This window comes from Ochotona princeps, chromosome 4, assembly GCF_030435755.1.
Source record: "Ochotona princeps isolate mOchPri1 chromosome 4, mOchPri1.hap1, whole genome shotgun sequence".
In the NCBI taxonomy this organism is placed as follows: Eukaryota; Metazoa; Chordata; class Mammalia; order Lagomorpha; family Ochotonidae; genus Ochotona; species Ochotona princeps.
Window position 1 is genome coordinate 81180795 of NC_080835.1, and position 23870 is coordinate 81204664.

The 23870-nt window shown below is 41.1% G+C and overlaps 1 protein-coding gene across 1 annotated transcript in view; it reads left to right on the forward strand.

The window, feature by feature from the left end:
* The window catches only part of ALKBH8 (alkB homolog 8, tRNA methyltransferase), a 66310-nt gene that overhangs the window by 28852 nt on the left and 13588 nt on the right, over positions 1-23870 (forward strand). Inside the window, exons 8-10 of the mRNA XM_058663961.1 lie at positions 6524-6630; positions 12143-12294; positions 23167-23423. Coding sequence (XP_058519944.1) covers positions 6524-6630; positions 12143-12294; positions 23167-23423 — 516 coding nt within the window. The remainder of the gene's footprint in view (positions 1-6523; positions 6631-12142; positions 12295-23166; positions 23424-23870) is intronic.

Consider the following 23870-nt stretch of genomic DNA (forward strand, 5'->3'; position numbering starts at 1 on the left):
AAATAACTTATTTTAATGATGGAATATTTAATTTTCGTAGGACATCTACATTTAATTTTAAAGTTATCTTCTTAAATTTAAAAATTATATTGTAAAATTATTCCAAGTATCAGAAGAATGAAATCTTAAATATAAAGAATAAAAAAATTCTAGAAGAAAGTAGAAGTGAATGTCTGATATCATTACAGCTATTTAGGCATGCTAAGAATTAGATTATATTTTTGGATTTTTTTGTACAAAATAAGACTGATGACATAAAAATTTACCGAACTTTAGGAGCTCGATGTATTATTTGTAGAGTCCAGTTAAAAAATAAAAATGTGAGTTCCTTGTTCTAAAAGCAGGAGTAAGTGCAAATAAAGGTACTTCCCCCCCCCCCTTTGTAGTCTCTCTTGTCAAAGTGGTTTTGTTTACTATTTAATATTATTAGTAAAGAAGTCTACATTTTAAGTTACTGACAAGAATTTTATTGTTTATCACGTTAACACCGATTTTCCATGCAACTGTAAGAACATTTAACTCACCCATGGAATCACCAAACTTAAACAGTCTGTATTTTGTGCTCATACATACTTGTCATTTTTGCGAAAACAGTAGGAATGCCATACAAAACCAGCTCAGCTGTGGCTATTTTCATTTCACTTCTTGGTATGTCCTTTTAGGTTATTAGTGAGTCAAGAAGGCCTGAAAGGAACAGGAACTGTGTGTTATCAAAGAGTGTGGCACCCAGCTGAAATTGTATGTGACTTTTTTTTTAAGAAAACAACCTTTTTTTTTTTGTAAGAAGATGTATTTATTTGAGCTGAGCGTTACAAAGGGAGAGAAACAGAAAGCAGATTCATCCCCCAAATGGCCACAGTAGCTCAGACTGAACCAGGCCAAGCCAGGAGCCAGGAACTTCTTCTGGGTCTCCCATGTGGGTGCAGGGGCCCAAGGGCTTGAGTCATCTTCTGCTTTCCAGAGGTGTTGCCAGGGGGTTGGATTGGAAGTGCAGCAGCCAGAACTCAAATCATCACCCATGTGGGATGCTGCTGTCTTAAGCGTCAGCTTTACTTGCTAAGCTCCGGCACTGCCCCCTCCACCCCACCCCACCCCCGCTTTTTTTTCCTTTTGTGATTTTTTTTTTTTTTTTGAGCATACAAAATGTTTCCTTAGTAGCTTCATAAGAGAAATTTCCCCTTCCATACTTTGTGTGGTATATGGCTCTGTATTATAGTCTCCACCAGGAGGTGCACTAAAGGAATCAGGCACCCTGCTTGTCCATGCTCTTTTGTTTTATTATTATTAGTTTTTGCTTCAACCAGTGGGTTATTATGGTGTTCATGTTACTAACCACACAAACTACCTTGATTTTGTGACTCTTTGTTGTCATACCTCTGGCAACCATCTCCTACATAGAGGATACAGCTCAAGATTCCTGAGATCATGACCTCAATAAAACTTTAGGTCTCTGGTTCACCTGGCCGTGCTCTCATGTGTGTTTCACATTGTGGGTTCAGGAGCCTTCATTCCTAGGTCTCTGTGAGCCCTTTCATCAGAGCCTCATCCCTGGTGTATGTGTGTGGAGTGGGTTGGGGGTTAAGGTGAGGGGTAATAGGAAACTTGGAAGACACAGTCTTTCCACTTTGATGAGAAACTTCTTACTCTTCACTTTGTAGTCCTGCCACCTTACTGTCCCCTGCCCTGGGATCATAAGAATGCAGAAGCCTCTTTGTTCAGAGCTCTGTTCTTAGTTAGATGATACCTGTGTCTAATGGTCCACTTCCTCCCTGACTAGCGCAGCAGGGGTGGGGAAAATGGCATGGGACTCTTGCCTATCCTGACGCAGTAAGTGATCACATCTTCCATTTTTGGTTTGTTGTTTTCAGCTGCTCTGACACCCAGGAGCTGAGCTCTGTCAGATCAGCACAGTCAGTTTGGCTAAGTGACAGGTTGTCATGTCTTTGCATTTTTTTTTCTGTGTCATCATTTTTGCTACAGGTTGTTGGCTAATACCAGAAAGTAACACAAGAAATAATGGATGTGATACTGTACTGCCTGGGTTGCTTATGTTTCTTAGAACTCCATTGCCTTTTTTCTGCCTTTGAAGCAAGTTCTGGCGGCCTCTGCAGGCTGTCAGTGTTTCCACCGTCAGTGGTAGATGTAAAATGCTTCCTTTGTGTTCAGGCGAGTCTCACTGAACTCCTGTGCTTTCTGTGCTCATCAGACATTGTGGATGCGATACGTAGAGGGCCTCAGCTGTTGTTGGTTTATTCTTTGTATTTCTTCTGCTCGTGTGTAATCCCTGTATTTCTTCAGACTTGGTGTGTGAGTAGAGCATTAACCTTTCTGGGGGGGACGTGTTTGAGCACAGAGCCCTGGGCATAGCCTGCAGGTCCTGAAAGCGTCTACACATCCTGAACAGCATAGGGTAGGCATGTGGTGCAGCAGTGGAGTCCTGCTTCGGATGCCTGATTCCCGTAGTGGAGTGCCAGGTTGGAGTCCTCTCTCCTCTGCTTCTCATTCTGCTTCCTGCTGATGTGCAGCTGGGGAGACAGCAGGTGATGGCTCAGATTGTTGGGTGCTCTGCATCCTTGTGGGAGTCATGGATTGAGCTTTGGGCTTGTGACTCTGGCATAGCCCAAACCTGGCCGTGGCAGGCATTTGGTGAGTAAATAAGAGCACAGAAGATCCCTGTCTCTCTGCCTTTCAAATGGAGTAAATAATGGTCATAATTGTAAAAGAAATGAGGTATTAAAAAATAAAATTGAAAAGCCATAAGTAAAAATTATTAAGCAACAACTGGGAATAATTTGCAATTTAAATTTTAAAGGTGTGCAAGTTAAAAACCACAATGATATTTCACTCATTTATTTACTCTGCAATTAGGGTAATAAAAAATTTTTGTGTTGGTGAAAATATAAACAGAATGGTTTTATACTGCTGAATGGGAGTATAGATTAGCACAGCCTTTGCAAAGCAGCTTGCTCACTGAAATAGCTCAGTTGGGATAATGCTAGACTGGCTTGTTAGCCCTTATTTGAAGATAGAAGATAGAAATTTCAGCAAAGTTTAATTTGTTAAGTTAATTAAAGCACTGTTTATCATAAAATTTATAAATATCATGGATGTCTGACAGTGTAACACTATAGTAAATTATAATACATCCAAAAAGATGATATTTTGCGCCATTAAAAATGCTTTTTAATTTGGATAGTATCCATTGTATAATCAGATGAAACTAGCAAGATACCATACTTCATAAAAAGTGCTCATTACATAACATTTTTAAAATTAAAAATTTATTTATTTTTATTGAAAAGGCAGATTTACGGAGAGGAGAGACAGAGAGAAAGATCTTCCATATGCTAATGTAATTTCCAGGTGGCTACAACAACTGGCTGCTGAGCCAATCTGAAGCCAGGAGCCAGGATCTTCTTCTGGGTCTCCCATGTGGATGCAAGATCCCAAGGCTTTGGGCCATCCTTGACTGCTTTCCCAGGTCACAGGCAGGGAGCTGGATGGGAAGTGGAGCTGCGGTGATACAAACTGGTGCCCATATGGGATCCCAGCTCATGCAAGGCGAGGACTTTAGCCACTAGGCTACTGTGCTGGGCCCCCATTACATGACTTTTTTTGTTTTTTTTGTTTGTTTGTTTGTTTGTATGTTTTTTAGTTCTAGGGCTCCCTCCCTTGGCAGTAACTTTAACAAATATATTTAGGGAAAGTCTAGAAACAGTGTAGGGGAAGAAAGGTTCCCTTATCTGCTGGTTCACTCTCTAAATGGCTATAAATGCCAGGGTCACATATCTGGCTGAAGCTAGCAGATGGAAGCTGAATCCAGGTCTCAGGTGTAGGTGGCAGGTATCCAAGCGTGTAAGCCATTGCCTGCTGTCTGCAGGGTGTGCAGTACCACGGAGCTGGGATCAGAAGCGAAAGGGACTCAAACCTAGGTACTCAAACAGGGTACATAGATATCACAAGTGGTGTTTTTGTTGTTATTGTTGTTGTTAAGATGTATTCATTTATTTGAAATGCAGAATTATAGACCAAGAGAGAGACAGACAGACAGACAGAATGCATCAACTGCCTAAATGGCTTCTGGGCCAGGTTGAAACCAGAGCCAGGAGTATCTTTCTGTGTCTGCGTAGCAGGGAGTCATTTTGCCTGATGTGCCAGAATATCGGCTCCAGAATTCTTTCTGTGTCTTGTAGTTTTTAGCAATTTTTACAGTTTTTCAGTTTTCAATATGCCTTGTAGATAATCTTCTTTTTAAATATTTATTTATTTTTATTGCTAAGTCAGATATATAGAAAGAGGAGGAGACACAGAGAGGAAGATCTTCCATCCAGTGATTCACTCCCCAAGTGAGCACAACAGCCGGTGCTGTGCCGATCTGATGTCAGGAGCCAGGAACTTCCTCCAGGTCTCCCACACGGGTGCAGGATCCCAAGGCTCTGGGCCGTCCTCGACTGCTTTCCCAGGCCACAAGCAGGGAGCTGTTGGGAAGCAGGGCTGCAAGGATTAGAAGCGGTGCCCATATGGGGTCCCGGGTGCGTTCAAGATGAAGACTTTAGCTGCTAGACCACCACACTGGGCCCGAGAATCTTTTTTTAGCTATATTTATTAGGGAATTGGCCTTTGGGCTTCCAGGACCTAAGTGTCCTTATCTTTTGCAAGATTTGGAAAAATTTTAGCAGATATTCCATTGGATAGGTTTTCCTGAGGATGCTTGGTTGCTATTGCTGTCCCATAAATCTCAAAGTAGTTTTCATTAAAATAGTCCCCACCCTCTCCCAATCTGGTTGGGTCATTTCAAGACACCTGTCTTCAAGTTCAGAAATTCTTTTACTTGTTCAATAATGCTATTGAGGTTTTCAACTGTATTTAAAATTTCATTTACTAAGTTGTTTGGCTCCAAGATTTCTGACTAGTTCTTTTTATAAATTCTGTTTGTTACTGAGTACTCACTCATGTTATAAATTACCTTCTTAATTTCACTAAATTGTCTATTTTCTCTTTGTCTCATTAAGTGCTCTTTAAAATAAAAGGATTATTTTCAATCACCTTTTGTTCAATTGCTGCTATCAATTTTATAACTTCCACAGTAAAAGATTTAAGCTGGTGGTAAGTTCTAGGGTAAAGGTTGGATAGTTTGTGTTGATTCTGGTTCTGGATGGATGGTTAGTGTAGCTTGTCTTGCTGTATTCACTGTTGGTGATGTCTGCGCATGTCTCTGTGGCTTTGACCAAAGGGGTTGCTGCATACTGCCAGTTGGGATGCTATTCCCCTAGGCGGAGTAGGTTATATTTTGTTTTCTAATCGATTGATTTTTTTCATTTAAAAATATTTTTAAGTCTGTGATATGCCTTAAGAATTTATAGTTTCTGATTGTTACTATTTTTAAATTGAAGTGTTTGCTGTTAAATGGCCTCATATGACAAAAAAAACCCTTAGATATTGTATCTTTGCAGTTTACTATTCAGTTACACTCTTTAGGCATAACTTAGGAAAAGATTTTGAAAAATGTTCCTGTTTTATCTCTTTAGCCACTAAAATGTTGCAGGACTTCACACATGTAGTAGGTGTTATGTGAGAATCTATGCCTCATAGTTATTTGTCCTATCATTATCAGCGTTTTTTGAGTAATACAAAAATTCTATTGCTTTTTCACCCCCCCCCCGCATTTTTTATTTGCCAGGTACTATGATTTGTGGCTACTCTATGTTTATTTTATGTAATAATCCAATAATGGTTGAGGAAACCATGGCATAACGGTGGTAAATGACATGCTGTGTATCACAGGGTAGAGCCAGGATTTGAGTATTTCAGTCGTAAGACCCTGTATTTGACCCCCACCCACCCCAGTGTTTTCCATTTTGTGATCCTTAGATGACCTGCTTCAAAATTCCCGTGCGGATTCCTGAGCTGCACTCTGGCTGGGCCTGCTGACTCTGAAATGCTATGGTTGAGCTGAGTTTAATGTGCACTCAAGTTTGAGAGTCAATGTATTATACTTTTCCTTAAACATTATCATGTTTTAGTTATGTTTAGCTTAAATGGGCAAAATGGATGAGGCTTTTTTTTTTTACAGTTTTGTTTTATTTATTTGAAAGGCTGAGCTACAAAGAGAGAAGGAGGAAAGGAGAGAAGGAAAGGAAGACAGAAAGAGAGGGAAAGAGAGAGAGTGGGAGAAAGAAAAAGAGAGAGAGAGAATGCTTCCATTTGCTGGTTCACTCCCCAAATGGTCGTAATGACTGGAGCTGGGCCTGGCTAAATCCAGGAGCCAGGAGCTTCGTCCAGGTTTCTCACGTGGGTAACAGGTGCCCCCTTGGGCTATCCTCTGCTGCTTTCCCAGCCATATTAGCAAGAGCTAGATGGGAAGTAGAGCAGCAACTGAGACTCAAACTAATGCCAATGTAGGATGCTAGTGATGTAGACTGTGGCTTTACCTGATGTGCTACCACACTGGCTCTAAATGCATCCTGCCTATCCTTGTAATATGTGAACTTTCGAAAACTGATCTTTGTGTCTTTTCCTCCAGATTGTCATGGATTTTAAGCATCCAGATGATGTGGCAGTCGCAGTTATGTTGCCTCGTCGGAGTTTGCTGGTGATGACGGGAGAATCTAGGTATCTTTGGACCCATGGGTATGTGTTGTTGAGATGATCTTGATTGACAGGAAACCTTTTTCTTTGGCACACTTTCCATCTGAGCCACTAGACCCATGTCCTCTGCCTGCACATTGAGGCTTTTGGGTTTCACCTTTCTAGGAGCATCTAGGTTTTTTGGTTTTTTTTTGTTTTGTTTTGCTTTTTAATTAAACATTACCTTTAAAGAAAGTTGCTGAAATCAGTTAAATGGTTTACTAAGGACACTGTGTCAGAAATACTATCCTGTGGTATATCTATACTTTTAAAGGAGAAAAACCCAATAATAAAATCTGCAAGTCTGCTAAAAAAAAAAGTTGCAACCAAAATACAGTGAGCTCTCTTCATCTTTCCTTGATTTAAAAACTATGAACATTTTGCTGCATCTTTATTGTTTTTTCTCATAAATGTTATTTTTACCGAACTATTTGAGAGTAAGTTACAAATGTGATGACCTTTTATGCTTACATACTGAATTGTTTATTTCCTAATAACAAGTACATTATCTACATCAGGAGTTGACAAGCAAAGCTCAGCAACCCAAAAACATGAACTGAGGATGGTTTTTACATTCCTAAGCAATTGTTAAAAAGCAAAATAAGTGCAAAAAATAGATAAAAATGACACTGACATTTAATGCTTAAAAATTTATTATGTGGTTCTTTTAAGAAATATTTATAGTCCCTGTTCTGTAAAATCACAGTGTAACCCTCAGATTCAGGAAATTTAACATTCATAAAATACTCTTTTATAATTCATATCCAGGCTTTGCTAGTTGTGCGATGCAGTACTTTATAGTAAGCTTTCTCTCTGATCTGGGATTCAGTCCTTGATCCTGCATTACATTTAGTTGTCAGTCCTGTTTGGTCTCTAATTTGCAATGCATCATCAATTTTTGTTTGTCCTTCCTGACTGACAGTTTTGAGGGAGCCAGTTTTGTTGCAATGTTTCTCAGTTTGAGTTTGCTTAAGCTAAGTGTAAAGAAATGGATTTTGTGCTTTTGGTAGGAATGCATTTTCAGCACTTTGTGAAGAACATTGTGCTGCTGCTAAATTATATATATATATATATATATATATATATATATAAATATAAATATATATAGTAACTTAGAATATTGATAAGTTCTGTACTCTTTGATTCTGTCCTGCTTGTGGCTTTTTTTTTAAATTTACTTATTTTTATTAGAAGGCAGATTCACAGAAAGAAGGAAAGACTGAAAAAGATCTTCCATCCACTGATTCACTCCCCAAGTGGCTGCTATGCCCAGAATTGAGCCAATCTGAAGCCAGGAGTTTCCTCTGGGTATCCCACATGGTAGCATGGTCCCAGGACTTTGGGCCATCATTTGCTGCTTTCCCAAACTACAAGTAGAGAGCTAGACTGCCTTTCTAGACCACAGGCAGGGAGCTAGATGGGAAGTGGAACAGCTGGGACACAAACTGGCAGCCATCTGGGATCCTGGCACCTACAAAGTGAGGGTTTAGCCACTGAGCTGTTCTGCCAGGCCCATACTTAGAGATTTTAGCTGATATGCTTTTATAAAATTCAAGGAAATGAACATAGAAATGAATTTGTAACCTGCTCTAAATATGTTCCATAAAAGAGATGTCATGGGGTTTAAGTTTATACAGTCTTTTTTTTGTGACCATTAAATATTTGCAATTTAAAAGGAAATGGCACTTTAAATTTACTGATTTCAGGTAGTCTTGAAATTGAGAATAAGCATATTTTCATTGTTGATAGCACTAATGTTTATACTTCTTAAGAGTAGTAATATATGGGCCCGGCGCAGTGGCCTAGCGGCTAAAGTCCTCGCCTTGAAAGCCCCGGGATCCCATATGGGTGCCGGTTCTAATCCCGGAAGCTCCACTTCCCATCCAGCTCCCTGCCTGTGGCCTGGGAAAGCAGTCGAGGATGGTCCAAAGCTTTGGAACCCTGCACCCGCGCGGGAGACCTGGAGGAAGTTTCTAATTCCTGGCTTCGGATCGGCGCAGCACCGGCCTGATGTGTTCACTTGGGGAGTGAATCATCGGACGGAAGATCTTCCTCTCTGTCTCTCCTCCTCTATGTATATCTGACTTTGTAATAAAAATAAATAAATCTTTAAAAAAAAAGAGTAGTAATATAACAAATGCAAAGTGAGCAGTTACTTTTCATATATTATTATGAAAGTATTTTAATCTAGTCTTGGTAATTGTACAAATTAATTCTCCTAAAACATGATTTTGATTACATTTTTAAAAGTAATGGCAAAATGAAAATTGTACTTTAAGACTGCAATCCATTGAGTCTACTAGGATCAAATCCATTTTAGTATCACCTTTCAAATAAGTAAATAAATACTGAATGTTAAAAATGAAAATGAAAAGGCAGCTACACAGAAGAAAACATTTGCATGTGTGTACGTATCTGTCTGGGAGTTTAACAAAACATTGGACAGATTCTTCTTCGGGAGAAGGATCCGTAAGTGGCTAATAGGGAATGAACACAAGTGCAACATCATTAGTAGTGAGAGAAATGCAGATCAACCCCCATTGCATTCAGTTTACCCATTGCTAAGAAGACAAATTTAAAAACAACTCAAACAAACAAAACAAAACCTGGACAGTAGCCAGTGTTGCTAAGACTCAGGCAGCCTGTTTCGGATGTTTTAGAACAGTTGAAAATGTGTCCTCAAAATGCAGAGTCTTTCTTGATCGTATTGCTCTATGTTTAATGTTACAAAATTTCATTTTGGCTTCACACCAAGCTGCATGTTTAGCTGAACCATAGCATTTTTGGAGGCTTCCCTTTCTCTGTTATGCATGGAGTAGGAGCCAGAGTGAAAATCCTTGCTGAACTTTCCCTACACCTCTGGATCAAAAACTCCTATGTCATTGATTGGATGCAGAATGATATAACTGCTTTCAAAAACCAGCAGTTTGTTACTCAGTGACCCACCAACTATACATCTTGGTATTTACCCTAGAGTAATGAAATGCTTACCTGAAAATGATGTGCATAACAATGTTCACAGGGACTTACCTTGTAGCATAGTGGCCACAACATCCTGTGTGGGCTCCAGTGTGAATTCCAGCTGCTCCTCTTCCTATCCGTCATTCTGCTAATGTGTTTGAAAAGGCAGTGGAAGATAGCTCAAGTGCTCAGGTCCCTGCACCTTCTTGAAACATTTGTGGGAGACTCTGAAGAAGGTCTTGTCTCCTGGGGTTGGTCTAACCCAATCCAGGATGTTGTAATCATTTGGGAAGAGAACCAGATTGGAAGATCTCTCTTCCCCCACCCTTTCCCTCTCTCTCTCTCTGTAGCTCTGATTTTTTTAAAATAAATAAATATTTTAAAATATTCACAGAAGCTATACATGTAATAGTACCAAACTGTATACATGAACATATTTCCATATAAGTAAGTTGTATTGTGTTCATAACAATGGGATATTACTCAACAATACATGGCTACCTGCTGTTTGCTACATCAAGTACTGTGTTGGATAGACAAAGCTAGATACAGAAGAGTACTGTATGAAATTCGAGAGTAAGCAAAATTATACTCATAGAAATCAAAGTAGTAATTGCATTGAAATAGGGAAGGATTAGCTGAAAGGGGGCACAAGAAAGCTTGTGTGACAAAGTTATTTTGGGGTGCACAGGGCTATTTTTGATGTGATTACAAGGATGTGTACATTTGTCAAAACTTACTGAACTGAATGCTAACCATCTATACATTTCATTGTGTGTAAATTGAACTTTAGAAGTATTATTTTCCTACCAAATCATTCCTCTTTCACCGTTCAGAAATTTGATCATACTCCAAGGAGCTCTTCATATCTTCTAACGATACAATCCAAAACAACTTAGACTTTTTATTTTTAATATTTGTTTTACTTACTATATCTATATTATACAGTTTAACAGTTAATTTTTGTTACATTGTTTATTGCTTCTTTATGTTGATATTCTTAGCCCTTAACTTAAATTTAGTTGCTGACAAAGATATACTTGTGTTCAAAAATTCCATTGATAACTATATGTTTTCTATTTTTCCTGTTAGATGCTTTCCTAATGTTTTGCTTTATGAATTTTGAGAATATTATTAGTTTGGAGTATGTAAATAGAGTCCTTATATTTTTCTATTTGACCATTATTTTCATGAAATACTCCTTTTTACGTTTAATAATCCTTACTACCTAATGTTAACTTTGTCTCTGATTAATATATAACTGTACCATTTTTCTTTTGATTTTACTTGATATATGCAAAAAATTTTTTCCTGTGATGTATTTTTTTATTTCCAAGTTTCTCAATTTGAGAGAGGGAGAAGTGGAGGAAGAACTCCCAGCTGCTGGTTCCCTCCAGTGCTGCAGTAGTCAGGATTAGGCCAGCCTAAACTGGGAGCCAGCTGAGCCCACACCTGCTGCCTCCCAGGCTGTACACCAGGAGCAGCTGGAATTAGAGGAGGCAGAACTTCAACCCGTGGACTCCAATATGGCATGTGGGTGTCCTAAAAGACAGCTAAACTACTTTTTTTAAAAAAAGATTTATTCATTTTATTACAGCCATATATAAACAGAGGAGGAGAGACAGAGAGGAAGATCTTCCATCCGATGATTCACTCCCCAAGTGAGCCGCAACGGGCCGGTGCGTGCCGATCCGAAGGCGGGAACCTGGAAGCTCTTCCAGGTCTCCCACGCGGGTGCAGGGTCCCAAAGCCTTGGACCATCATCAACTGCTTTCCCAGGCCACAAGCAGGGAGGACAGCTAAACTACTACACTAGACCACCCCTCTCGAGTGTTGTTCTGTAGTTGGGGTTTTTAATCCTTTTATGTTTAACATAATTATTCATATTGAGTTTAGATTTAACGTCTGTATGTTTTTTCCTTTGCCTCATTTATTGTTTTCCTTTTAGAATTGGTATTACTTAAACATGTGATATTATTTTATTTTCCTCTGGAATAATTATAGTTATACAATCTTTTAATATTATTATTCTGGGACCCGGCGGCGGTAGCCTAGCAGCTAAAGTCCTCACCTTGAACGCCCCGGGATCCCATATGGGCGCCGGTTCTAATCCTGGCAGCTCCACTTCCCATCCAGCTCCCTGCTTGTGGCCTGGCAATAGCAGTTGAGGACAGCTTTGGGACCCTGCACCCACGTGGGAGACCCGGAAGAGGTTCCAGGTTCTCGGCATCGGATCGGCGCGCACCGGCCTGTTGCAGCTCACTTGGGGAGTGAAACATCGGATGGAAGATCTTCCTCTCTGTCTCTCCTCCTCTCTGTATAACCGGCTTTCCAATAATAATAAAATCTTTAAATAAAATATTCTGAGGATAACTTCCTTTACGATTTTTATTCTTTTGCTCTTTCCACAATTTCTAACCAGTCATGGAATTTAATAGATATTTTCAGTAAGGCCTAGGTTTGCTCTATTCTCTTGTTTATTTTTAAAAGGCTAAAGTTTTTTTTTATTAAAATAATACTTGGTTTTACCTGTTATTTTACCTGTTATTTTCAGAATCACACCCAGAAAATTTGATACCGTCCAGGCATCTGAACATCACAAAAGTGGAATTATAACCGGTGATGTTGGAGACTTGACTTTAAATAAGAGGGGAGTACGAACATCTTTTACCTTTCGGAAAGTGAGGCGAACACCTTGTACCTGTAGTAAGTATGTGGTTTTGACTTTACTATAAAGTGCACTAAAACGTGTACTGAACATCCCTTTTGATTTCATCAGCACCCGGAAGTTCTTCTAAACTTATGCCATTCCCCACAGTCTACTGTTATTGTACTTTCATATAGTTTTTTAAAAATATTATCATTTTCTTTTTTTGAGTATTTAGTTATTTATATCAGAGTTACGGAGAGGTGGAGATGGAGGGAGAGACATCTTCTGTCCCTAGTGGCTAAATGGGCAGGACAGGGCCAGGCCAAAGCCAGAAACCAGGAGCTTCTTCTGGATCTGCCACATGGGTGGCAGAGGCCCAGGTGCTTGGGCCACTTTCTCACTGCTTTTCCAGGCTGTTAGGAGGTAATTAAAATGTTTCCATTTACTATAGAAACCTTCAGTGTAAAAGGAGAACATGGAGACGATCAACATGGAGTGCTGACAGATGTATGTATTTATGCTATATAAATATATTTATATATACATTTTGCTGTAGGAAATACAGTATAAAAGATATTTTAAAAGAAGAGTCAGTATATAGATTAAAAACAAAAATCATGGACTCTGCTTAACCGCTCCCATTAAATTTATATGTATATATATTTTTTAAAGATTTATTTATTTTATTACAAAGCCATATATACAGAGAGGAGGAGAAATAGAGAGAAAGATCTTCCGTCCGATGATTCCCTCCCCAAGTGAGCACAATAGCCAGTGCTGTGCCAATTCGGAGCCAGGAGCCAGGAGCCAGGAACTTCCTCCAGGTCTCCCATGCGGGTACAGGGTTCTAAGCTTTGGACTGTCCTCGATTGCTTTCCCAGGCCACAAGCAGGGAGCTGGATGGAAACTGGAGGAGCCGGGATTAGAACCGGCGCCCATATAGGATCCCAGGGCATGCGAGGCGAGGACATTAGCTGCTAGACCACACCGCCGGGCCCTAAATTTATATTTTTTGATGACAGACACTGAATCTTGTCATATTTATTTTCCCCAGAAATAGTATTTGAACGTAATTGGGTACCAGAAAAGTATTTGGTTTGTTGAAGTAAGAGTTGAGGCTGTTACAATTCTGGGACAATGAAATATCACTTATACAATGTTAGCTTTTGCTGGAAACAGCTTTTCAAGTCTGTACATTATTTTTTAAGAATCCAGCAGGAGAGTTGCAGAAGAAAGATTGTTCCATAGTAGATAACTCTAGAGAATAAGCAGTTGGTTATGTTTTAGTTGAAACGGAAACTTAAAAGGAAGTAAAGGAACTGCTCAAAAGTTTGTCAAAGAAGGAGGCTGTTTTGAATTTTCTATTGAGTACATCAGGAACTAAATTTCTTGGATGTTGTTGGAAGAAACCTCTTTCATTGTCTAAAATTTTGTAGTGACCGTGTTGGTAAAATCTGTTTTCTGTCCCAGGAGTTTTTTTTTTTTTTTTGAGTTGACTTTTTTTTTTTTGAAGATTTATTTATTTTATTACAAAGTCAGATATACAGAGAGGAAGAGAGATAGAGAGGAAGATCTTCCATCCAATGATTTACTCCCCAAGTGACCGCAACGGCCAGTGCTGTGCCAATCCAGAGCCAGGACCCAGATACCTCCTCCGGGTCTCCTATGCGGGTGCAGGGTCCCAAGCCTTTGGGCCATCCTTGTCTGCTTTCCCAGGCCACATGCAGGGAGCTGGATGGGAAGTAGAGCAGCCGGGATTAGAACCAGCACCCCTATGGGATCCTGGTGTGTTCAAGGCAAGGACTTTAGCCACTAGGCTACACCGCCGGGTCCAATGTCGCAGGAGTTTTGATGATGCCTACAATTGCTTTTGAATTTAGTCATGATTGTAAACATTGTTTTGAACTAAAAGTTTATGCTAAATAGAGATGCTACCCTGCTGGAAAACTTACCATCTCTATGTTTGTTATCTTACTATTGATGAAGCATCAAAGTTTTTATTTATTTTGCTGTAAATATCTCTGAGGACCTAAAATGTCGATTCAAAAATTATTTTAAGATGTATAATAAGTATTGGATGACTGTCTAATACTGTAGCTTGTGAGGGTTCTGTTCTTAAGGAACGGAGATGGAGACACAAGCTGACTTTCTTATATAAATAAGTTTAGGAACCCGTGTGATGGCAAAACAGGTCAGTACTTCACCTGCCTGCAACAGCATCCGTATGGGCACAGTTCATGCCCCAGCTGCTTCACTTCCCGTCCAACTCCCTGCCGGGGAAGGTCTAAGTCTTTGGGCCACTGCACCCGTGTGGGAGACCTGAAGGAAACTGCTGTCTCCCAGCTTCAGATCAGCTTAGCTTTGGCCATTGCAGCAGCCATTTTGGGAATGTACCAGTGATGGAAGACTTCTTTTTCTGCTTGACTTGCTCTGTAAAAATCTACCTTTCAAATACCAATAAACAAATCTGTTTTTTTTTTTTTTCAAGTCTACTTGCAAAACAAGGTGGTTTTCTTGTGTAAATACTTTTTCTTGTTATGGCCTTTTTTTTTTTTTTTTTTTTTTAACAAAAAGTGGGTATGACCATTGTTACAACATTCTCTTTTTTTCCTTCCTGTATCTTGGGGAATGGGAGAGACAAAGAGAGAAACCACACCCAATCTCCCAATCATCCCAGGGTCTCCAGTGTGGGGCATGCTCTGAGGGCACTGCTCAAGTGTTTTCAATAGTTCAACAGTTCTAAATTACTGCCAATCTTGCCATACCAAGCATGATGAAATTTCTTCAGAATCCACTGGATGATATAGTCCACCTTAGAGTCTCCGTTTGCCCAGATTTTCACTGCCAACACTTGGCTTGGCTAGATGATCAATTTGTTCTGTCCTCCGTCCTTCATCCTCTGTTGTGATACCAGGTATCCTTTGCAGGCTCCAATGTACTATCATATCCACCATGTGCACCTGGATATGCTCTCCACTGCTCCATCTGAGCCATTGAGGAGGCTAAGCTTTGACACATGCACTCCATGGTCAGACCATTGAACCTGCAGTTTTCTTCATGATTGAGGTTCTGAGATCAACAGTTCGATTGTGGGGATTCCCAGAGAAAATGCCCGAAGTGATCCTAGATCTGATTCTTGTGTGTACTTGCTAGTACAGTGTCTGGCATAGTCTGTCGTCCCTATCAGCCTATGTATATGCTGATGGTTGCAATTGCTGGGTCAGTTCTGCCTCCAACCCCATTTTCTACACAAACCAATGGGTGTTATAGCTCATCCCAATCCTGCCTACCACACATGTGGTTATGTAAACCAGTGGGAGCTGCAGCCTAGTTGAGGTGACTCCCAATAACCCTCATCAGGCCCTCCCCCTGCCTTGGTTTCCATGCTTGCCAGTGTGTACAGCAGACACTGGTCCAGTCTATCCCACATCCCATTCAGCTCTTATGCTTGTCAATGGGGATTGAAGCCTAGTTCAACCCAACCAGCCACACTATCCATCCCACACACCTGCTGACAGGTGCCACTCTCCTTCTAGCCATGGCTGCCCAAGTCTTGGTTCTCATGCTCACCAGAGAGTGGCATCCCAGGAGGGTGGTGCCAACTGTTTCTCTCCTGGGCCCACTCCCGTTCCTGAATCATGCACTATCCAGGTGGTTCTGCAGTTTGGCTTGACAGAAGTAGCCCCACATGCCAACATCTGCCAGCTAATGCTGCGGCAGAACCCAACAAACCATACCCACTCTGACCTATGCTTGCACCAGTACTAACAGTCAACCCACTTGGCTTTTCCCTGGTCCAGCTCACATGAGGCCCACAGGTGTTATATCCCTGCCTGGTCTGGTTTGCCCCCATTCCAGCTCATGCTCTCCAGTGGGAGTGGTGGTACAGCAGGGGAGCCCTCCACATTCCACCTACCAGCTTCGTCCCTTCCTCCCCGGGTCTTGTGTGTGCTAGTTGGGTGCCGCGGCCTGGTTTGGCATGGCCTGCCTCACCTCAGCTTTTGCCAGTGGGTGCTGTGGCTTGGCCTGGCCCAGCCTACCCCCAGTTTCAACTCAGGTTGATGGGAGCTAAAGCCTAGCCCAGCCCAGCCCAGACCAGCCAGCACCCAGTCCAAACCCTCATATGTACTGATGTGTGTTGCAAATGGACCCGACCCAATCCACACTTTATTCTGGTGCTCAGATTTGCCAGTGGGTGATGTGAACTGGCCTTGCCTAGTCCACCCCTGACCTGCGCCAAATGTATACCGCTGGGTACCATTCCCCGGCCTGGTCTGGGCTGCTCCTTATTGTGGTTCTTGTGCTCACCTGCATGGACTGTGTCCCGACAGAGGAGTTTCCTCCATCCAAACTGTTGTGCCCAGAATTTTAGATCCCCAGAAATCACCAAGAGTCTAAAGGCGATCCAAGTGCACAAGGATGGTTTATTCAAGCTCAGCATATCTGAGCCCGGGTTCTTGGTTGAGAGCAGGCAGCTGGCTGGGACCAACACCCCTTACTAGAGTGTGGCCCCAAACAGCCCACAATAGCTTGGAAAGGGGCAGTTCACAGTAGCCTGCAAGGTGAGGGGAAATACCACACATTTCCTACCTATCTAGGCTGGACAGCCCATGCCTCCAGCAACTAAGGTAAGCACCCACTTAATTACTTGGCACCACCTGTGAGATAACCAGACTTAGGTGGACCTTGATTCATAAAAATTTGGGCACATCAGTGCTGAAGGTCACAAAGGCTGCTAAAGGTCACATAGGCATTTTGGCCTGCAAGCTCACACAGTTTCTTAGTACCAGTGAGGCATGAACAAATGGTTGGGATTTTGATACTGAAGTTCTTTAAAACTTCTCCTAATGCCAGATCTCATGCACATGGATGAGTCCACGAGCCAGCCGTACTCAGTCTACCTCCTGACCTAGCAGGAGCAGTGGCCTTTCCTGACTGGCCTTCAATCCATTCCGGTTATTATTGTTGGGTGTTACAGCCCAGTCCAGCCTGGTCCACACAGACACAGCTCACACCTGGCTCATCAGGGGCAAAAACCTAGCCTATCCCATCCTACACCTACCCTGGTCCTCACGAGCAACAGTGGGTGCTGAGGTCTAGCCCAGTCCATTGCACCCAGCCCCAGTCCACACTTGTGCCAATGGACACTGAAGCCATGTCCAGACCAGAACATGGCTCCCATTCCAGCCACGTGCTTACTAGTGAGAACCACAACCCAGCCAGGGCTTCCTCTTAGCTCCCCAACTAGATGTGTTCCCAACTATAGATCTTACACATGGCAGTGGTTGCTCCGACCCAGCTTGGCCTAGTCCCTCACTTGTCATGATCTTTGCCTTTGGTTGCTGTAGCCTGGCCTGACCCAGCCTAAACCAAGTCCCACTGCTCACTGGTGCTAGAAACTGGCTGTGCTCTGTCTGCTCCCATCCCAGTCTCTTGTAACCTGGTAGGTGTGGCAACCTAGCTGAGCTTGACCTGTGCTCCAGCTTGGTTTCTGCTATTGCTAGTGAGGTAACATTTGCTTGACCCTGCCCGGTCGCCCCCTTGCAAAACTAACCTACACATTAGCCAACAGTTGAAGTTACCCTGCTCAGGCTGCCCAACACCCAGGCCTGAAGCATGTGCTCACCAACAGGAGCTGTGACTCCCAGTAGGCTCCCCAGGTTCCCAGGTTCCCCCACTCGGCCCACTCCCTGACCCACAGCACACATACTCCAGCGGATGCTAGCTCCTTGCCCAGCTTAGCCTGCCACTCCGTCTTGGCCCTTGTATGAGCTGGAAGATGTTGCAGCCCTGTCCACCTCACACCCTGTGGTAGGATGCATGTACAGGTGCTGCAGTCTGTACTTGCCCAGCCTGTTTCCAGCACCAGCACCCGTGAGTGTCGGTGGGTTCCATGGTCATTCATAGTTCAACCCTTCAACACCCCAACTCTTGAGCTAACCAGCAGGACTTGTATTTCCACATTGTTGGTATCATGACTCTTCCTAATATGACCCATCCCCTGTTCCGACATTCAGTCAGATACTAGACACCTAGCTCTGCCAGACAGGCCCTCAGCCATAGCTTTCATGTGGGCTGGCATGTGGCAGTCAGCGATGCTCTATGCCAACAGCCCATCTCAGGACTCCCATGTGGGTAAATCAGTCTGACCCAAACAGATCATACAGACTCTCCCCTCCAAACCACCAGGTCTCAGTCTCCATGCCTGCCTGAAAGTTCAATGACCTGTCACTGAGAGTCACACAGGATTCATTCCTCACCTACACACACATTGGCCTTATCCATGGATGTCTCTAGGCAGCAATTACATACCCCCAAAACCCTAGAGCGTGCCTTCGGGTGGCCAGCAGGCAGAGTCTGGCACCACTTGGCACGCTGGCAGCCAATAAGCCCAGGGCTCGCTCACCGCATGGCAGCAGTAGCCATGGCCTTAGGTCCCAAGCATTGGGTCCGGCCTGGCTCAGGTACCCTCCGCAGCTGCCATGCTGCTGAGGGCTTCTTTTCTGTGAGCCCTGCGGCCAAACACCCACTCCCTAGGTTCCTGCTGCCACAAGGTGGTGGCAGGGCAGGCTGTTACAGCCATTTGTTAAATATTAGAGTTACCCTATGAAGTTATGTTCGAGTATTCCACTTATAGATTTTAAAAATTGACAGAAAAATTATACATGATACAATGTTATTAACTGTAATTACCATGTTATAAAATAGATCTCTTGAATTATCACTTTTTTTAAGATTTATTTTATTTTTTTTATTGGAAAGTCAGATCTATAGAGAGAAGGATACAGAGAGAAAGAGCTTCTGTCCACTGGTTCACTTCCAAGAGGTCACAACAGCTGGAGCTGAGCTGATCCAGAGCCAGGGGCCTCTTCCAGATCTTCCACATGGGTGCAGGGTCCCAAGGCTTTGGGCTGTGCTCAACTGCTTTCCCAGGCCATAAACAGGGACCTGGATGGGAAGTGGAGCATATTGTATTAGAACTGGCACCTGTATGGGATCCCAGAAGTGGCAAGACAAGGATTTAGCCACTAGGCTATTGCACTGAGATCTTGAATTATTCTTATTTAAAAATATGTATTCTTTGATCAACATCTCCATTGTTTCCTCTGCACTGCATTTAGCCCCTACTTACCACCATTATATAACATTCTGGCTTTATGAAATTATGCATGTGAGAGCCTGTGGTTTTTTGTCTTTTAATTCTTGACTGATTTTTAGTTAATATAATGTCCTCTACATTCGTCTAGATGTTATTGCAGATGATAGATTTAAGGCTGAATAATATTTCTTTGTGTGCGAAAATCTTAAAAATCTAAAAATCTGTTCATTCGTTCAGGGACACTTGGATTGACTCCATGTTTTGGCTAATGCTGCTGTGAATGTATATAATGCTTTGGCATATTGTTGCATTTTCTTTGGCTGTATCTACCCAACGGGGGATTATAAATCATAAGATCCTTCTATGTTTAGTTTCTTGAGGAACTTCCATGCTGCTGTTTACAATGGCTCTACTAATTTACGGTTTTACCAGCAGTGTTCCAAGGCTCCCTTTTCTCTACATCTATGCCCTTGTTAGGTACAAAAGATCCCCCAGCCACAGACAGAGAAGTTCTACACACAACGATGCAAAGAAAAGCAAAGAAACTTTAGTGCTAGCTCGAGCTGGATCCAAGTCTCAACCAATGCAGTGGAGTCTTGACAAGGACCCTGCCTGGCTCTTGCAGACCGTTTTTATCCCCTCTTAGTCACGTACTACACATCTCCAGCAAGCAGTTCTTATCTTAGTCATGTCACTCATGGACATGTGGATGCCCATAATTGGCCCAAAGCTGTTCCCCAATGCCAACTCCGTCACTCTGAGGAAAATGAGACTTTGGAGTGAAGTGAAACTTAGGCCTAGTCTTTGACCTTGAGTCTATCATGGAGTCGGCAGAAAAGCCAAGCAATGATTACAGAAGCCAAATATAGCGGTTATGTTAACAGTTGAAAGGCTGCCTTGTCACTGCTCAGCACTCTTGTACTCCTGCTACTATTATATGCTTAGCTAGTCTGACCTCTACACACTAATTTACTCTTTATCCCTGATAACCTTGTAACACTACAGTTGTTAAGAGTAAATCCCCGCCAGCCTTGTACCTCCAACTACACACCAACACTTATTATCTTTTCTCCTTTTGATAATAGCCATCCTAACAAGTATGGGGTGATATCTTTTGGTGTTAATTTGAATTTACCTGAGAATTAGTAAGAGTTTTTCTTTTTTTCTTAAGTTTAAGATAATTTGTACATACTTCTGATTTGTTTGAAAATGGTTCTTCTCATTAGACAACTTAGATGCTTGTAACTACCCTCCCAAAGAATACAATTTTACTAAAACAAGTTTGAGATCATTGTAATGTGTATCATAATAGTTGTAGTTTGACTAGTATTATGTAATCATCTGCTTCTACACAGGTTTTTGCTTGTTTTTTTTTAGAGGCCTAAAGCCTTTAAGAGCTACTCTTAAATACGCATTAAAAATTAGTATTCCTTTACCCATTGTTTGGAGCTTGAAACTTTCATCTTAATTTTAGTCTTTCTCAGAGCTTATCTTATTCTGATTATGTTTAGAGAAAAGGCTATTCTTGGTCCATTCCTGAAACCATCAATCCTGCTGCCTGATTCTTTGCTGTTGTTGCGGATGTAATTATTGCCTTGGTCTTATCTGTGAATTCTGTGGGAGCAGTACTTGTTCCTTTTTTCCCTTTAAACCACTACCCATAAAAAGGTGATGTGTGTTACAGATTTTGGCAGAAGACAAGAGAATATTACAGCATAGCAGAGACCAGGCTAAAGTGTAAAATTAACTTGGACATCACAGAGAACAGAAACACCTTCAAGATTAGTTTTAGCCATTCTATCCCAAATTCCCTCTGTCACCTGCACTTCCTGATGTTTTGTTGCGATTTGGTCATTCTTGGGAAGGAGGCCACACTGTGTAGTCATTGAGAATTTGAGTCCCAGAATATCCTAGCTGGGTTCAGATCTTCGCTAGGTGATTTACCCTCCATGTAATCTTAAGTGTGATGTTTAACATATTTGTGCTTCAGTTTCTTCATCTGTGAAATGAAGGCAGTAGTACCTGCAGAATAGCCTTGCTGTGAGTCTTAAAACACTGCATATAAACTGCTTAAAACATTGCTCAATGAGTGCTTGTGGTACTTTGCTTCAAGATATTATTATTTGAGAGTCCTGAAGTCCCTTGAAGTTCTAGCTTCTTCACGTTACCAGGACAGATTAGGTTTTTAAAAATTTCTCCCAGTTAGAATACATCCATCAAGAAGCTTTTCTGAATATGAAGCCTAAATTTCAAGATGAAAAAGCAACTGTAGAATTTAATGTTTTGCTATAGATTTAACTGTAAAGCAACTATAGAATGTTTTGCTGTAAATTTCACTGTAAAGCAACTGTAGAATTTAATGTTTTGTTGTAAATGGATTTTCCCCCTTCTTTTTTTTGTGAGACTAGAGCCCCTCACATACAGAAGTAAACTTGTTAGGAGAAACTTTTTTTTTTTTTAAGAATGAATTTTTTTTATTAATTCCATTGCATTATGTGACACAGTTTCATAGGCTCTGGGATTCCCCCAACCCCTCCGCGTGCCCTCCCCGCCATGGTGGATTCCTCCACCTTGTTGCAGTATTATAGTTCAAATTCAGTCAAGATTCTTTCACAAGAATGAATTTTAAAAATCAAATTAATACAGCTGAGAGAATTGTTGCAGAGTATGTATTTTACAAAGCAGGGTTCAATTCTTATATTCTCAGTTTACAAATAAATAATGATTTCAGTTAATAAACATCTAATTGCAATAATAGAAATGCTGGGCTATCAACATAAGAATGAGGTCTTTGACGGGTTAGCTGTTTATTCATTATTCTTTAAATCCTCTAAAATGTCTGATTCATTGCTTTTCCTTAGTACAGCCTCAATTCACATTCTTTCATAGACTTACAGGTACATATGCATACACATAAAGTCTGCATATCATGAACATGATTTTTCTCACAAATAAATTCAGCCTTTGTATGTGTATAAACATCCAAACAAAATACAAACTAATTCTTACACCTAGTAAACTCTTTCCTGCCCCCTTCTTGTTGATCCCCCGTGTCCGTAGGCATTAACTATTCCTCTGATTTTTTTGTCACACGGTAATTTTGCCTGTTTTACGATGTCTTCGACATGGAATATGGTTTGCTTGGATTTTTTTCCCCAGCAACTTCTGAGATACATCCATGCTATTGTTTTTATTATTTATGTCTCTTAATGTTGACTAATATTTTATTTTACAACCATACTTCATTTGTGTTTTCTATTCTTTTTTTTTTTGTCTTTTTTATTATTATTATTGATTACATTGCATTATGTGACACAGTTTCATTGGCTCTGGGATTCCCCCAATCCCTCCTTGTGCCCTCCCCCCGTGGTGGATTCCTCCACCTTGTTGCAGTATTATAGTTCAAATTCAGTCAAGATTCTTTCATTGCAAGCATATACCAAACATAGAGTCCAGCATCTTGTTTACCAGATAAATTCAACAGTTTCCTGGGGATACCATCTCTGGTCTGAAGGTAGAGCTGGCAGAATATCATCCCAATCAATTAGAAGCCCCAATATAACATCAACAACAATTTGCAACATTATGGAATTAATTGACATGATATTGAGTAACCAATATGTTAAAAAATGCAAGTTCTTAATCACCTCCTGAGACTACTTCATTGACATTTCGATTTTAGCATATATACAACAGAAACTTTTTTTAAACTGACAAATCAGAGTTTGTCTTCCTCTAAGAATCAAATTTGCATTGATTTCCTTTAAAAATGTGATAATCTGGATAAAATGAAAGGCTTAGACTGCTTTTTTTTTTTTTTTTAATTTAGGTTTCTCCCTGGTCTGTGACAGTCAGAGGAAACAGGGTCCTCCCTCATTCCCATGGAATGACCAAGAAGCCTCGCGGTTGGAGCAGGAGTATGTCCACCGAGTATATGAGGAAATTGCTGGTCACTTCAGCAGCACCAGACATACCCCTTGGCCACACATCGTGGAGTTTTTGAAGTCTTTGCCAAATGGTTCGATAGTGGCTGATATTGGATGTGGAAATGGAAAGTACCTTGGCATCAATAAGGAGTTATATATGGCAAGTAACGTTGTTCTGACTTTAGTTTTACTTTATTTGCAGTGGTTATTATCTTTCTTTCTCATGATACCTTGTTTTTTGTTTGTTTGTTTGTTTTTAGTCATTGTAGAAATGTTACAACAAATACACTAAAAATTAGTGAAATCCCCTCATTCTTTTTTAATTCCCTGAAAATTTATAGTATGCCATTGGTTGTCATTTTTTTTCTCCATTTTGTTATTGACTTCTAATAGGATTACTTTAACAGTAAAATTACCATACAGTTATAAAGCTCTTAATAGATTAGGACGGATAAATAATAAAAGTTGTATTATTATTATTTTTTTTCAAGTTATGGTTCCATAGGCACAGGGATTCTCCCACCAATCTATCCTTTTGTCAAGGTAGATTTAACAGTTTTGTTGAGAGTCCTCCTTTTATTCAGAGTAGAGATGCATACAGCTGTCA